The sequence below is a fragment of the Sebastes umbrosus genome, chromosome 2, assembly GCF_015220745.1.
Source record: "Sebastes umbrosus isolate fSebUmb1 chromosome 2, fSebUmb1.pri, whole genome shotgun sequence".
In the NCBI taxonomy this organism is placed as follows: domain Eukaryota; kingdom Metazoa; phylum Chordata; class Actinopteri; order Perciformes; family Sebastidae; genus Sebastes; species Sebastes umbrosus.
This window is the reverse complement of record NC_051270.1, coordinates 28,383,486-28,398,729: the sequence shown is the minus strand read 5'-3', so window position 1 is coordinate 28,398,729 and position 15,244 is coordinate 28,383,486. Positions and strand designations below refer to the sequence as shown.

General features: G+C 41.6%; 1 protein-coding gene across 1 annotated transcript in view; it reads left to right on the top strand.

The window, feature by feature from the left end:
• phlpp2 (PH domain and leucine rich repeat protein phosphatase 2) overlaps positions 1 to 11,930 on the top strand; it is a 47,625-nt gene extending 35,695 nt beyond the window's left edge. Inside the window, exons 9-19 of the mRNA XM_037756152.1 lie at positions 709 to 911; positions 1,067 to 1,127; positions 1,661 to 1,756; positions 2,437 to 2,592; positions 5,088 to 5,288; positions 5,382 to 5,544; positions 5,639 to 5,769; positions 5,905 to 6,018; positions 8,073 to 8,267; positions 8,403 to 8,634; positions 8,786 to 11,930. Of these exons, the coding sequence (XP_037612080.1) occupies positions 709 to 911; positions 1,067 to 1,127; positions 1,661 to 1,756; positions 2,437 to 2,592; positions 5,088 to 5,288; positions 5,382 to 5,544; positions 5,639 to 5,769; positions 5,905 to 6,018; positions 8,073 to 8,267; positions 8,403 to 8,634; positions 8,786 to 10,078 (2,845 nt within the window). The 3' untranslated portion in view covers positions 10,079 to 11,930. The remainder of the gene's footprint in view (positions 1 to 708; positions 912 to 1,066; positions 1,128 to 1,660; positions 1,757 to 2,436; positions 2,593 to 5,087; positions 5,289 to 5,381; positions 5,545 to 5,638; positions 5,770 to 5,904; positions 6,019 to 8,072; positions 8,268 to 8,402; positions 8,635 to 8,785) is intronic.
• The last annotated feature ends 3,314 nt before the right edge of the window (positions 11,931 to 15,244 follow it).

Genomic DNA, 15,244 nt, shown 5'->3' with positions numbered 1-15,244 from the left:
TCTTCTTACATTTGTACTTTTTAAACTGAAAACACACTTTTTATAATGTGATATTTACGGGAAATGACATACAATATAGCCAACAGCAAAAAGGAAACTTTCAGGCGATCTCCCTTCAGCCAGCTGCCTCCTTATTTAAGTTTTTGTAGTGAAATGAGGAGGTATAGTTCAGATAACTCCTCATTTCAACTTCATCAATCAGCCCTTCCTTGTCCATTGTGGCGCTTTCGAAGGGAGCGACAGGAATAAATAGAAACACGTCGCACTGCTCAGCACCTGTTAGGATATTCCAGTAGAAAACATTGCAATCAAACTGATTTTGTCACAGACGGTTGCTCTTGTCGCATTCAGTTAGGACACAGTGTGATATGTAGGCTACACACAGCATCCCAATACACCAAGACCTCTCTGTGTTGTACACATTACATTTCCTCTAGATTTGTTTTTGGTGAACCCCCAACCTTAAAGTTCAAACTGCGCCTATGATTGTGGCATTCTCCCAGCAGTAACGTATGATGATCTGTCACTGTAAACTAAAATAGCCACTGCTGGAATATTATGAAAAATTAGTGAGCTAATTTTGCAACAACCCCTAAATGACATTTCAGAGTTTCTTCACTGCACTTTTATTTAATGTCACTTTATCTCTTCTGCTCCAGTAGAAATAACCAGTGATATTTCATCTCTTGTGCTCCGTGTTAAATGCAGATTGAATCGGCTGCACTGGATGAAAAGTGAGAGTCTGGAGGCAGTGAGCCAGGTGACCCAGCTGGACTTACGGGACAATTGCTTGGACTCACTAGACCTGAGCTCCGTCTGCAACCTGGAGACTCTACATTGCCAGCGCAACCAGCTGGGGACACTCACACTCAGCGGTTTCACACTGCGCATGCTTCATGCCGGCAGCAACCGTGAGTCAAACAGAGCGTCAACTAGCTGCTATTATTGCCTCACTCTCCTGTTTGTATGTTCAGGCCCTTCTCCCTAGTGATACATTCGTCTTATAAACACACATATGAACGGGCCAGATGTTTAGCTGCTGATTGCTGCTTTTATCTGCCCACAGGCCTTTCAACAGTCAACATCTATCCAGTCCCCAACCAGCTGACACACATGGACCTATCACAGTGAGTTCTGGCTGGGAGGAAGAATTGGTCTCTATGTTCACAGATTTTTTAACAGGGGCTCTGATGTCTAAAATTAGTATCTTTATCTTAATGCTCATTAATCTAGTTGTGCACAGCGCTTAATGGAGGTGTAAATGAATTTGAATACTGAATTGGATAATCAATATCCAACAAAACAAATACTCTGTGGAATCTATCAAGTGAATCTTGTATGTATGTATGAGGCAAAGATGCTAAACAATTGCAAAGAGGTCTGAACCAACCTACAGTAAGAAACATCTGTAAAATGTCCTTTTTCTAGTCAACCTCCAGTATTAACTGTGGACACTATTAACTGTTTTTATTAAAATGCAGATAGAGATAATTTGCATACTTAAATAACCCGGAGGATATTATTTTGGCCTCGTGTTTACCACAGTTCCAAAACTGTTTACTCATCTGTACCATTAAAAGCAAAATGCCAACTCCGCTCAGTTTGAATGTTTGTGTGTGTGTGTCTTTCTATGTGTGCGACTGTGTGTGTGTTGAGACAGGAACCTTTTGGAGTACCTTCCGGACTGGGTGTGTGACTGCAGAAAAATTGAGATGCTGGACGTCACGCACAACCTCCTGTCTGAGCTTCCTTCCAGGTTACTGACCTTATTCTGTCACTAATCCTGAACCTTTTCTGCTGATACTTTATCTTTTATGTTGCATAATTTGAATGCCGTCAGCCTCTTGTAATAAACAGATGGCTATCGCGTCCAGAATTAGAAGATCATGTGTCACATTACACACTGTCATGCTTTTTAACTGCTCACTCTTTTGCCAAACTGCTTTTCATAATGTCCATCTTAAGCATTGGTTATGGTAGTGGAACCATGGAAAGGACGAGGCACAAATAACAGCAGGTATCAGTCTCTTTGTGTAAGATAGTAAGACAGTAAAATATGGCCTTCCTATAGTGCCTGCCCATCATTCGCTGGCAGCCCTCAACACTCAGCGCAGGCATTTGCATTTGAATGAGACATCAGAAAAGCTTTTGCAAATGAGATAATATTCCTCTATCCACTGTACCCACTCATGACTTCTGTGATGTTCCAGGAGAGAATAAAAAGCCGCTGTGCTGGTCTGTTTCGGCAGCCAAGCTGAAAAGGTCATTGGTGGATTAGTTAGCATGGGTTGCCATTCCTCGCACCCCCCCACCCCCCAGCTAGTAGTCAAGTCTGCATAGGGAGACGATGTTCTTTGGTTTGTTGTCTTTTTGTTGGTCTGTTATTTTTTTCTTGTTTTAATCTGACTCTCTAATGTCTCTTCTGGCCTCCGACAGACTGCTCAACAGCTTGAGTTTGAGAAAGCTGCTGGCGGGGAACAATCGTTTGCAGAGAGTGCCTGACCTACTTGACCACATCCCTCTGGAAGCCCTAGACCTCCAGCACAACAAGTTAGCCGAGCTCCCTGAGAGTCTGTTTTTCAAGGCCTTAAAGTGAGTCACTCAAGCTCCTCTTCTTCACAGCTCTTTCTGTTTCCTTTCTCATTCTGTCCTCAAGACTATTTATGCTATTAGTTGAGTCTTGTAGCAGCTGGTTCCTCTGCTGCTTTACCTGCAGCGTGTGTTCCCTGTTTGACAGTTATTGTATCACAGCTCATCGTTTTGGGGAGGAAGTATAGATTGTGGTCGAGATCAATGGAGCATTCCAAAACGTAACTGGAGCTTAATTTGCCCTCCTATTTCCTGTGTGGTAAATCACTTAACACCCATTAGTAGTTCAAATGCCCTAATGTACTTTACTGTCTCTAATGCTGAGACGTAATGGCAGTGACTGCTTTGTGCATGATGGGTTTCCTGAAACGTTGTCTAAGAGCTGCACAGCTTGCAGGGGAAAGCAGTTACACTCAGGACTGATGGAAACATTATACGGCTTTAGAGGTTGTTAAGTAACACTTTTCACATATTCTTTAATCTTTGATATCTTCGATATTTCTCATATTCGTGTAGACACAGAATTCCAAAAGACCACAAGATAAGTGAGGTGTCAGCAGTCTTGTATCATTGCACTTTAATAATGTCTATTTTAAAACAGCAGCATGACAAGGTTCACTCCCTCATGTGTCAGAAGGAGAGGTTTTATTACTGTTCAGCATGTGATACGCACAGACAATGACTTAACAACATCAATTACATAAGAACCAGTGGAGCTCAAATTACTGTCCCTCCTCTCAGTGCAGGTTCAACAGCATGTAAATCAATGCTCCACTTGCAGGGATGAATCAACGGTCTGTGTTTAGAAGTATCCTCTTCAGTACAATGAGAATAAGAATTCTAAATGAGAAAAAATATCAACCTTAAACCCACACCTCAAAAATCTACATGTATCCCTGCACTAACATTATGGTACGTCCTATATATTCTGTAAATGATAGTTGGCTATTGACTTTGAATCTTGCTAGTATAACGTTAGATTCCTGGCTCATAGCTGAGCCAAAGGGCTCTGAGCTGAGTGGACTAGAAATATCTACTGTTACCAAGTCGTATCTAAGGTCCGTCCTATTTACTGGAGCAAAGAACAATGTTTCCATTGCATAAGAACCTTATGGGATTGTAATGATTTTTCCAGGTGTTATCAAACCCTCAGAGTTACCAGGAAAACGGAGTGAAATGATTATGAAAAATTTAAGACTTTGGTTGCAAAACAAGTGGAAATATAAATTAATGGTCTTAATTTATTTTCTTCCACGGGAATGAGTCCTGAAACCCAGAAATGAATTCGCATTTTTGCACTTCTGGTTCCCTTGTCTCAAAGTCAATGGGTTTTTTGAATGTGTTTTTAGTTAGATGCCTGAAATAAGGTCTGTGGTTAACACAAGCTGAAGACATTTTTGTTTTGTTCTACGACATAAAATACTTCAGTAAATATCCCACTCATGAATTTTGAAGCCTTTATGTGTCTTAAAAAAGGCGGTTGCTAACAAGTGGCTAAATGAGATTACTAAACGTCATCACACCGACTCGTCCGCCTTTACAGCCTCGTTGTGTATACTCCATACTTCATGCGACCGTGCTGTAGTTTGTTTATAGCCTAACGTTAGCTTTTCTCTTCTGGCAATTGCATTCACGCTTCAAAAATCATAAAGGTAGTGTTCATTAGTGAAGATTATCTTGCTGAACAAAACTTGTAAGTATCATAAATGTGTGTTTGCCACAGAGCTTATTTTCTGCAATAACCCAAACCCCAATGGAAAAATCCCATTGGCTTTTTGTCAAAGGAACCAGGGCGATGCTGACTTCCTGGTTGGCCTACAAAAATACATCATCCCTGGAGCACTCTACAAGTGGGATAATGCCCTTCGAGGTGTCCATAATCAGGAATTAATGGAATTCGCGGAAGCTAATTCCTGATAATGGATGCCTCGTCGGGCATTACTTGGGTACCCTTACTACCAATACATGCAACTATTGTTAGAGTAACGTGATATTAATCATGTTGCTAAATACTACTTTACTGAATATACTTTTTTTTTTAATTTGAAGTTTTTTTAAGCTGACAGTTATGTCCCCAGTATAGACATCAATACCATGGAAAAGACAGAAAAGCTACATAGACCAAAAAAAGCAGCTGTATTAATCTGGACCTTCCATTGGCTCACTTTTAATTTCTGTTTTTTTAATTTTTGTTTACATTCTGCATTGGGCGGTTCATGGAAAGGGCCTTCTTTTTCAGAAAGTTGCATTTGATAACATTATTTGTATTATTTTGTACAGAATATGTGTATTTCCCCGAACTCAGGACATAAATATCACCCATTACAATGATGACTCTGCTCAGGCAACTCAGATGTTTAGCTTCAGCTTCTCCAAATCCATTGTAAATGAGACCTGATTGGATGTGATCCTGGCTGTAAAATAATGAGCAGGGAAGATATCTGTATACACTTTTTTAAACTAACGTATCTGTTTTTTGTATTTGTCTTCCCTCACAGCCTAAAATACTTAAATGTGTCAGCCAATGCCCTGGAAAGTATTCCTTCCAGCAGCCCATCAGAGGAGAGCCTCAGCACACTCCAGGAGCTCTACCTGACGGGGAACAACCTGAATGAGAACTGCGGTGCTCTGCTGGTTGGACACCAGAACCTGCGGGTCCTTCACATCGCCTACAACCAGTTGCTCTCCTTCCCTGCCAGGTGGGTTACCTCGGCTTTCATGTCAATCAGTGTTCATAATATTTCGTGTTCGACTTGTTTCGCTTTTTCACTGTCATGTTTGTGTGTCTTTAGTAAGCTGAGTAAACTGGAGCTGCTGGAGGAGCTAAATCTAAGTGGCAACAAGCTAAAGACGATCCCCTCCACTGTGTCCAGCTGTAAAAGACTGCACACCCTCATAGCACACTCCAACCACATTACTGTCTTCCCAGAGATCCTCAACCTGCCTGAGATCAAGGTCAGACTTGTTCTGGTGTGATTCGCCTGACCAGTGTGTGTATGATTATGTTCAGCAGCCTGTGTCAGCTCATGTGTGTTTCACACGTTTGTAGCTTGTAGATCTAAGCTGTAATGAGCTGACTGAGATCCAGCTGCCCGACTCGCTGCCGGCCACTCTGCAAGAGCTGGACCTGACAGGCAACAGCAGCTTGATGCTGGAACACAAAACCCTCAACCTCTTCAGGTGAGACCAGTTCATTCTTATATGTGAAACATAAAGAATCCACAGATAATAAATGTATAGCTGTGTGATGAAATGGTGCATGTATATATATCTTCTTCTACAATTCCTTCTACTATATTTCTTCTCCTTTTTTAGTCACATCACCACCCTGAAATTAGACCAGAAATCCACCACGACAGCAGGAGACTCACAGAGTGCCTCCACTCCATGGAAGCACGGTTACTCTGAAATGAGCGGCCAGAGGAACAAGTGAGTACTCGGGGGTGGGAATCACCAGAGGCCCCACGATACGATATTATCACGATACTTAAGTTACAATACGATCTTATTGTGATTTTAAACATTTGAGATATGCTGAGTATTGCGATAAGATATATTACGATTTATTACCTTTTTTCAACTGTAAATTATGCAGTTTGTCAACATCTGTTTTATCTAATAAGATACAGTTTTCACTCTGGTCATCTCAGAGATTTCATTCACATATCTTGAGGTCAGAGGTCAAGGGGCACCTTTGAAAATGGCCATGCCATTTTTTCCTCGCCAAAATTTTGCGCAAGTTTGGAGCGTTATTTACCGTTCTTCTCGACAAGCTAACATGCCATTGGGTGGTGGTACCAATCGATTCCTTAGGTTTTCTAGTTTCATTACCAGTATGGTCACTCTAGCTTTAAGACTGAGCCCACTATAACCTCTGAAAGACAGAATAGCGGCTGGAAGGTTAAGAGGTTAATAGTTTCTATAATAAAAGCTCAATAATTGACATCTGTGTGTAATACAATATTGCCATGCAAAATATCGCGATACTATGAATCCATTTTTCCCCCCAGCCCCTAGTATTTTCTTTGTTTGTTTGTGAAAATAAAGAGCTTAATTTTCCTGAACTGCAGACAGTATCTATCCCAATCGTCATATACAAATAAATGAAATGATTGTGTAAACAAATCTGTTTTAAAACAGTTGACAGTTGAACAGAGGCTAAAAGATCAGTTAATGCAAAAGTGGCAAAGTGAGCTCAGAAGTAAGACATCATGTGATATTATGTAGGATTCAAACAAGAGTTTAAATTGGAAAAGTATCTGTTGTTTGAAAACCAAAAGTACAGGCAGTCTATTTGTAACTTAACAACACCAGAATGTCCAAGGTCATTGGAAGATTTAAAGGGCAGGATAGAAACCAGAGGATCTGCAAACCTTTGAAATGACAATCGCTTGGGAGACGAGTATCATATTTTGTTTGAATGTAAGAATGTAAGCCTAATGAATTATAGAGAAAGGTATTTGCCAAAGTATTATTTAAACCGCCCATTTATGTTTAAATTGTTTTTTGTTATTACAATCAGATAAGCCAAAAGTTATTAGTAAACTAGGTGCCTTTTTGAAGAATGTGCCATCGTTTTGTTATTATTGTATGTAGGGCTGCAACTAACAGTTATTTTCATTCCGATTATTTTCTCAATTAATTGATTAGTTGTTTGGTCTATAAAATGTCAGAAAATTGTGAAAATGTTGATCAAAGCCCAAGATGATGTCCTTGAATGTCTTGCTTTTTCCACAACTCAAAGATATTCAGTTTACTGTCATAGAGGAGTAAAGAAACCAGAACATATTCACATTTAAGAAGCTGGAATCAGAGAATTTTGACTTTTTTTTTCTCCTTAAAAATTACTCAAACTGATTAATCAATTATCAAAATAGTTGCCGATTAATTTGATACTTGACAACTAATTGATTAATCGATTAATTGTTGAAGCTCTAATTGTATGTATTAGTTGTGCTCCATACCATGTGATCATGTTCCTGAGCCACAATGAAAAGACTATTCATTCAGTGTCTTTCTAGTCAATATTAAGTGTCCAGCTTCACCTTGTGTCCTCTGCTGTCAAGCACACAATCACTCTTTAAATCTTGTTTTGGTTCATTGGATGTACTGTTGATCTGTCTGCTTGGATGTTGCTGTACAAGCACACAACAGGTGTCTACAACCGAGTCAATATCTGGCATCAGAGCAGTCAATGGACATTTTATAAGAGTAGCTGGTGCAGTAGAGCCTAATAAATCAATTGGGTTTTAATATCTGTAACAGTTTTAAGTGCATCAGTGTTGAGAGCCTGGCATGCCTGGCTGCTCCTCCAGGGTCATGGCCACCAGAGGGGCCCACACAGCAGTGTCTTTTATCAGCTGTCACCCCTTCGACCTGGAGCTGCAGTGTTGCATGCTGAAGTACTGTATGTATGAGGTTTACCTCTGTATGGGAGGCGCTGACTCATCTGTTGGTTAATGTGGATCTATCGTTTGGGACAGGTTGTGTGTGTCTGTGCTGGCTGTAGACCGGTTCGGAGACGGTGTGGAAGCATGTTATGGCATCTTTGACGGAGACCGCAATGAGGAAGTGCCCCGGCTGCTGCAGTGCACTATGGGAGATGTGCTGTGCGAGGAACTGCAGCACTCCAGTATTGACAATGTGTATATGTGCAACACTTTCATCACCTCACACAGGTAAGACAGATTAGTTTCTTCTTTTACTTGCAAATAAACAGATCATTGCACTCTTCTCTTGCTGCAGTTTTGCAGGCTGAAACCAGTAACTTTACGAATTTGTCAGCAGCTTTGTTTTTTTTTTGTATTGGACAGGAAACTAGGAATGGCCGGCCAGAAACTGGGCGCTTCTGCCTTGCTGTGTTATATTCACCATGAGCCTTCGGATCCAGGAGGCTCCTTCAGCCTCACTGTGGCCAATGTGGGCACCTGCCAGGCAGTGTTGTGCCGGGATGGCCGACCTGTACCTCTATCCAAGGTTTACAGCTTGGAGAACTGCACTGAGGAGATGGAGAGAGTTAAACTCAGTAAAGCCATTATTACAGAGGTAATGCACAGCTGTTGGGTTCCTGTTTTTACACTAGAGCCATTATGTTGAACTTTTGATCTTGTGTTAATGTGCAGCTTCATATTCAGATGTGTATATTTTATGAAGTTATACACTCATCTACAATTCTAATGGCACTTCTGTTTTACAGGATAACAAAGTGAGTGGAGTGACATGCTGCTCTCGCCTGCTGGGCTGTTCTTATCTGTCTCCCTGGGTGCTTCCAAAGCCCTGGGTGCACACTGAGCCTCTCTGTTCCCAGGATGAGTTCTTGATCCTGGGGAATCGAGCGCTGTTTGAACGAGTCTCCTACCAGGAGGCGGTGTGCACTGTACAGGCTGTGCGGGATCCTCGCGCCGCTGCCAAGAAGCTGTGTTCACTTGCTCAGAGCTATGGTTGCAAGGACAACATCGAGGCTGCAGTGGTATCCCTGCATATCGGTGAGGACAGCTGTACCTGTGAGCCACCTGTCTCCACCACTGAGCCCCGGGGTCCCCCTCCCGCCCCTGTGCCTGTCCCTGTGACCGTGACCCCAGGCCCCAGTGAGCCAGTCACCCTTTCATCCAGCAGTGGTATTGTCTCAGAGTTTAACAGTGAGACATCAGCCTCAGAGGTGGGCAGCGAGGCGGGGTCCACCGCTTCAGACGAGCACCCGTCCTCTGGCCCTGCATCCCGCCCTGAGAGACGCTGTAGCCTACACCCTGCTACTACACTGTGTGGGATCATGGTGCCAGGCTCAGTCGGGGCAGGAACCCACCCAGGCCTCTTCCAGAGGCAGCCCTCCTCTGCTACATTCTCGAGTAACCACTCTGACAACGGCTTGGACAGCGATGACGAAGCTCCGCTCGAGGGTGTGATCTCCAATGGCAGCAAGTTAGAAGTGGAGGTCGACATTCACTGCTGTGCTTTCCAACTACGGTCAGGGGCCCCTGAGAGCCCCAAAGACTTGAACCTTGAAAAGCGAGGCTCTGACTATCCCAACGGTAAAATGCGCAGACAGAACAGCGTGGTGGTTTCTGCTACGAACGGCTGCCTGCTGGCTGTATGTGGGAGAGAGATTGCAGACCTCAAAAAGTCTCCTTCCACATGCAGCCTGTTTGGGAAAAAGCTGTCCAATGGCTCCGTGGTAGCCCCCGAGGACAGTCATAATCTCATCGAGGTGGCCCTGGAGGCTCCGAAGAAGAAATCTGGCTACTTCACTGCCCCAGCACAGCAGGACCCCGAGGACCAGCTCATTGTGCCTCCTAGTCTGGAGCAGGAAGTCAGGGAGCAGCTAAGAGGCCAGAACCCTCTAGTCTCAGGCCCCCCATTACCATCCATACCCCCTTCCTTAAAAGACCCCGTGTGGGATCATCCACACCCCCCTGCATTTGCCTCCAACCTGGTCCCATGTCCAGGCCCTGTCCCCATCCTACAGCAGGAAGTCTACGATACCGCCCTCTAGAGGGGGTACACAGCACAGCGCCATGTGGCTGGAGTAATGTGATCGTGCCATTCCAGGGAAGAAGAGGAGATTTTTTCTCATACATGGGGGGATATTCCAATTCAAGTTGCCATTCAGATCTTTTGTGAGGACAAGACAAACCTGTGGGACCTTGATAGTCACTAAGTGATACTGCGCCATTAATGTGAGGTAAAAAAAGAAATGGCCTGAGTATCAAAGAAAATAGGAGTGACTAAAAAATCCCAGTTCATAACATGACGTTATGAAAAAGACGGCTGGCTGTCATAGACCAAAACAAGCCTGATGGGATACCTCATGTGTTCAAACATGTCAGCAACATTTCCCTTTACTTGGAAAGCAAGCAATCTAGAGGGTGTGTGTACGGGAGATTGTGTTCAGTGAGGTCAAACCTCCTCTCCGTGGGCTCCGTGGTCTCTCAGGTCCTGGAGAGAAGCCCTGTGACTGAAACTTGAAAAAGTGCCTAAAGCAGACGACTCAGCCTAGAGCTCAGCCCCACGTCCAGGCTGTGTTTGGGGATGTGAGCTTGTTAGTTAAATTTCGGAGGAGGGACGGTGTCTCTAAGAGACCCGCACTGGCACAGCTTCTGCTCTCCTCCTCTTCCTGTGGCTTACAAAGGAAATCAGACGGTATAAACGCTTGTAAGGCACATAGGACTAGAAGATGTGAAGACAAAATAACTGCATTTAAATCACCAGAAACGTTATGGTTGGGTTTTATTTTTTAACATTCCCACACAAATATGTATAGATTCTTATATAGGATAAATTAATTCTATACAGTATAGTACGCACTCACAACTAGCAGCCAAATGACGTGGTGTGCTCGAGCTGCTGACACCAAGATTGAAGAGTTTTGCCATTTAGAGCAATGCATTTTGAATAGCTGTCAAAAATAATATCAAAGTCATTCAACTGTACAGAGTGGATGTGTTGTAGAGTTCAAAAACCCTTATAAGAGTATAATCTGTGACAGTGCATGATCAAATGATCTACTTAAAAACTGCATAGGAAAATACAAGTTGAATTATTAAGTCAGATTTATGGTCATTGGTTAGTGGACCCCAGGATGTTTCAATATCATTTTTCATTTGAACAAACTAGTCAAAGGCACAAAAGTGAATTATTACACAGTGTACTGTTAAGAGATGAAGGATATAAGCAGTATTTGTATGTACTGTAAGATATGTCCACTGGTACTAAGATTGTACATTTTAGTGTATCCAAACTTTGGAGGCTGCTACCCTTTTAAATGTGTAAACGTCCATCCATGTCCTTGTAGGCAGATTTAGTTATTGATATTTTTACATCTTAGCAAATCTTCTTTCAGCTTTGCTCTCTAATGCACTGCCCACACATCCAGATGACTTTCAGGATGTGTTATTTTAGCCCATTATAAACAGAACCGAAACCCCATATTCTTGTATTCTGTACGATCGGGGCTGGGTATACAAAATGTCACAAAGTTTGACCCACAGTTCTACGTATGTTCCAAGTATGAGCAGAAATTTGGGACAAATAAACAAATGATGTCTTGCTATAATTTGATATAGTTCAGCATACTGTATAGGCCATTTCCTGATCAGGTGGCAGTACTTCTATAGAGTTCAGATCACACAGTTGATATAAATATTGATTATCAGTGCAGCAGCAGTATGAGGTATTGCAATAAGAACGCACTGGTTTAGTCCCTTACTATAAGTAAGTAAAGCATTCCCCCATTAAAGGAACAGTGTGTAACATTTCGGGGGATGTTTTAGCCGAAATGGAATATAATAGTCATAAGTATGTTTTCTTTAGTGTATAATCACCTGAAACTGAGAATTGTTATGTTTTCGTTAGCTTAGAATGAGTCCTTCAAATCTATAGGGAGCGGGTCCTCTTCACGGAGTCCGCCATGTTGCTCCGCCATGTTTCTACAGTAGCCCAGAACGGACAAACCGAACACTGGCTCTAGAGAGGGCCATTCATGTTTTTACGTTACCTGAAGGCCACCGTAGTTCTCCGACACGCTTGTGAAACTGCGGTAATGTGAGCGGTAGAGTGCAAAACCGTGACACCGTCAGCCACCGTCTGACTTCCGTTGCTCCTAATGTAGTGTTATTATGGTAAGGATGGACTCCGAGCGAGGCGAACAGCGTTACCACGGTTTTTCACTCGGTGGCTCACGTTACCGCAGTCCTGGAAAGGGAGGAGTGAACGAAGGGGTACTCAGTTGGTTGCAATCTGCAACCACTCCAAAGGATGCCGCCAAATCCTACACACGTACCTTTAAGTCACTTACAGTGCTCTAGCGGTTGGTATCATCAGTTCCCAATCTGTTTTTTCCCCCTAATATTTGTAGGACCAATCATATTTATCTAGTACATTATTATTATTTGAATTATCAGGTGAATATTATGGAGCCCTGGAAACCTCAGTTTGCCCATCCCTGAACCTCCCCACCTTGTGCCAAAAGAGAAAGCAGCTCTGCCGGGGCCGCTGTGGTTATGAGAAGGCCAAAGTTGGGCAATTGCTCATGTCAGTGATTACTACATTAGATGTATATTTTTGGTTGCCGCTCCGAGTCGGTAGTGGTGCAGCTCTGGCATTCCACAGCTGTTGCATAGCTGGACCTTTCAGTGTTCCCTTTTAGCCTTAAAGTAAACACTACTCAGTATTTTTGAAAGGCGAAGCCCTTTGTTTCATCCCACTCATGTTCTGTTTGTGACTGAGGTCTTTAGCTCCAGGGGTGTTGTTTATTAAAGCAACCCCTCTGTCCTTTCTTTGCTCCGCAGGAATGAGTGATAAGTCAGTGATGAAGCCTTAATTGATGTGCGAGTCTGAATCTTTTCTTGTGTTTTGCTATAGTTCACACGGTTAAAAGCACTTTGTAAATAGAAAATAGTGATATTCAGAGTATATTTGAGTTTAATATATGAGATATTGTTCTGGGATCATTGTGGCTTCCCTCAGTCCAACATATCACCTCTTGTCTAAGAATACATAGCCAACAAAAATGATGATAACGTGAAGTGACATAATGACAATTCATTTACAACATTCACTTGTTGGTGAGATTTTAATATGACATCTCTCTTATTTTATTAAAGTTGTTTTTAATTTGCTTTCAATTACATCAGAATTCTACAAGATGATATTTAAATGTTCAACATCAGCACCACAAACAACATATTATATATTCTTAACTAGTCTTACACTATCTGCCAAATTACTCTATATGAATATAAATTATTGGGCCCTCTTCTGGCTGAAAAAGAGGAAATACAGTTATTATTGTTTATTATTTATACCCAGTATCAATATTTGGTTGAAACAATGTGTTCATTGATTCCTAAATATCTGGCATACCTGCAGTGGTGGAATGTAACTAAGTACATTTACTCAAGTACTGTACTTAAGTACAATATTTAGGTACTTGAATATTTCCATTTTATGCTACGTTGTACTTCTACTCCCATTTTGGAAGCCAATATTGTACTTTTTATTGCAATACATATATCTGACTGCTTCAGTTACTCTGCAGACTCAGATTATTAATACAAAATAAAATCCAACTAATATATTATGATGTATTATTATAGATTAAACTACCCAGTAGTATATAAAGTAATTAAAATGAGCTCCACTTTTACCAGCTGCAACATTAAATTAACACATTAATTAATAATTAGTAATTAATAATTTAGTACTTTTACTTAATATTTTGAATGCAGGATTTTTACTTGTAGCAGAGTACCTCTACATTGTTACTTTTACTTAAAGATCTGAGTACTTCTTCCACCACTGCATACCTGAAAATGTTTTTTGAAATCCCTCCATAATAAGTACATGCAATGAAAAAAACAGTAGTCTAAGATAATAACTATAATCCAGATCAAAGAACCGCTATTATCCTTATTATGCTTATTTATTACACCGTTTTGTTGAAAACTCGATTCTGATTGGTCAATCACTGCGTTCTACGGTCTGTTATTTCTTTATAGCAGATCCTTGCTATGTATAAAAGACCGTTGCTATGGACACAGGCTAAGTGTGTCTAGTCACTTTATTGATCAGACTGTGCAGCGTCTGCCTGCCGAACACCTGGGACTCACGCATGGTGTCTGTGACAGTGAAACATGGATGGGCACTACAGATGCACCTGCCACAGGAGGAGCTAGAAAAGCTATAAGACAGATTATGATTGTGAATAATGTTGGCACACACCAGAAACAAGTTGGAAGACTGAATTGATGAGCAAGTTCGGAGAGGAGAGATTGAACTTTCCATAAGGTTTAGAACAAAATGGTGGGAATTCGCTCATACAAATATGCAAAGTGTCAACTGTATATATATATTCATATATATCAGAGCTTCATTTTCCATCACCTGAAACTACAAGAATCCAATTTCCCAACATGTCTGAAAATGAATAATGACTGATGTATGTATGTATGATGTGTGTCATTTGGGATTGTGTGCTCTTTTATTATTTTTCCTTCTTTTGGCTCATTTGCGGTGTAGTTTTAATAGTCTGCATTGCACTTTTTGATACAGTTGTACACTCATTGTACCGTCTGTCTCCTGGTTGACACCTTATATTCACCCACTGTCCTGTCCAATATACATTTCCAACATGAAGTATATTTGATCCATCAGTGTGCGTGTACATATGCCGACTGTATGCGACTATGCGCACAGTAGATACAGGAAGAGGGAGCACAGGGTACACAGTGCATTGGCTTCAAATATTCCCTTTAATTCTTTAGTGGAGGGGGTCCAGTAGTGAAATGCTCATAATCCCCTTAGTGCACCAAAAAAGAGGGCGTGTGCATTTGAGTAGGCTACAGTGTCTTTTTAAACTGCTGATTCATTTCTTAACTGTAAGGGATCATTTCCTCTCTGCACAACTTAACAAGCTCCCAGTACAACTACATTGTCTGTGTTTGTGTGTAAAATGAAGCTTAAGTGCAGTAAGTGCATGCATGCACGTGTGAATAATGGATTGAGTGTAATTCTGCGTGGGTATGGTGAATGAAACTGATCCAAGATGCTCCAGTTGTTTAACATGTGACCAAAGTAGCCATTTGTTTAATCTCACGGTTCCTTTCTGTACATTATTTTCTAGAAATGCTTGAATATTTTTTTTCTCGATGCCAAGAAGCTG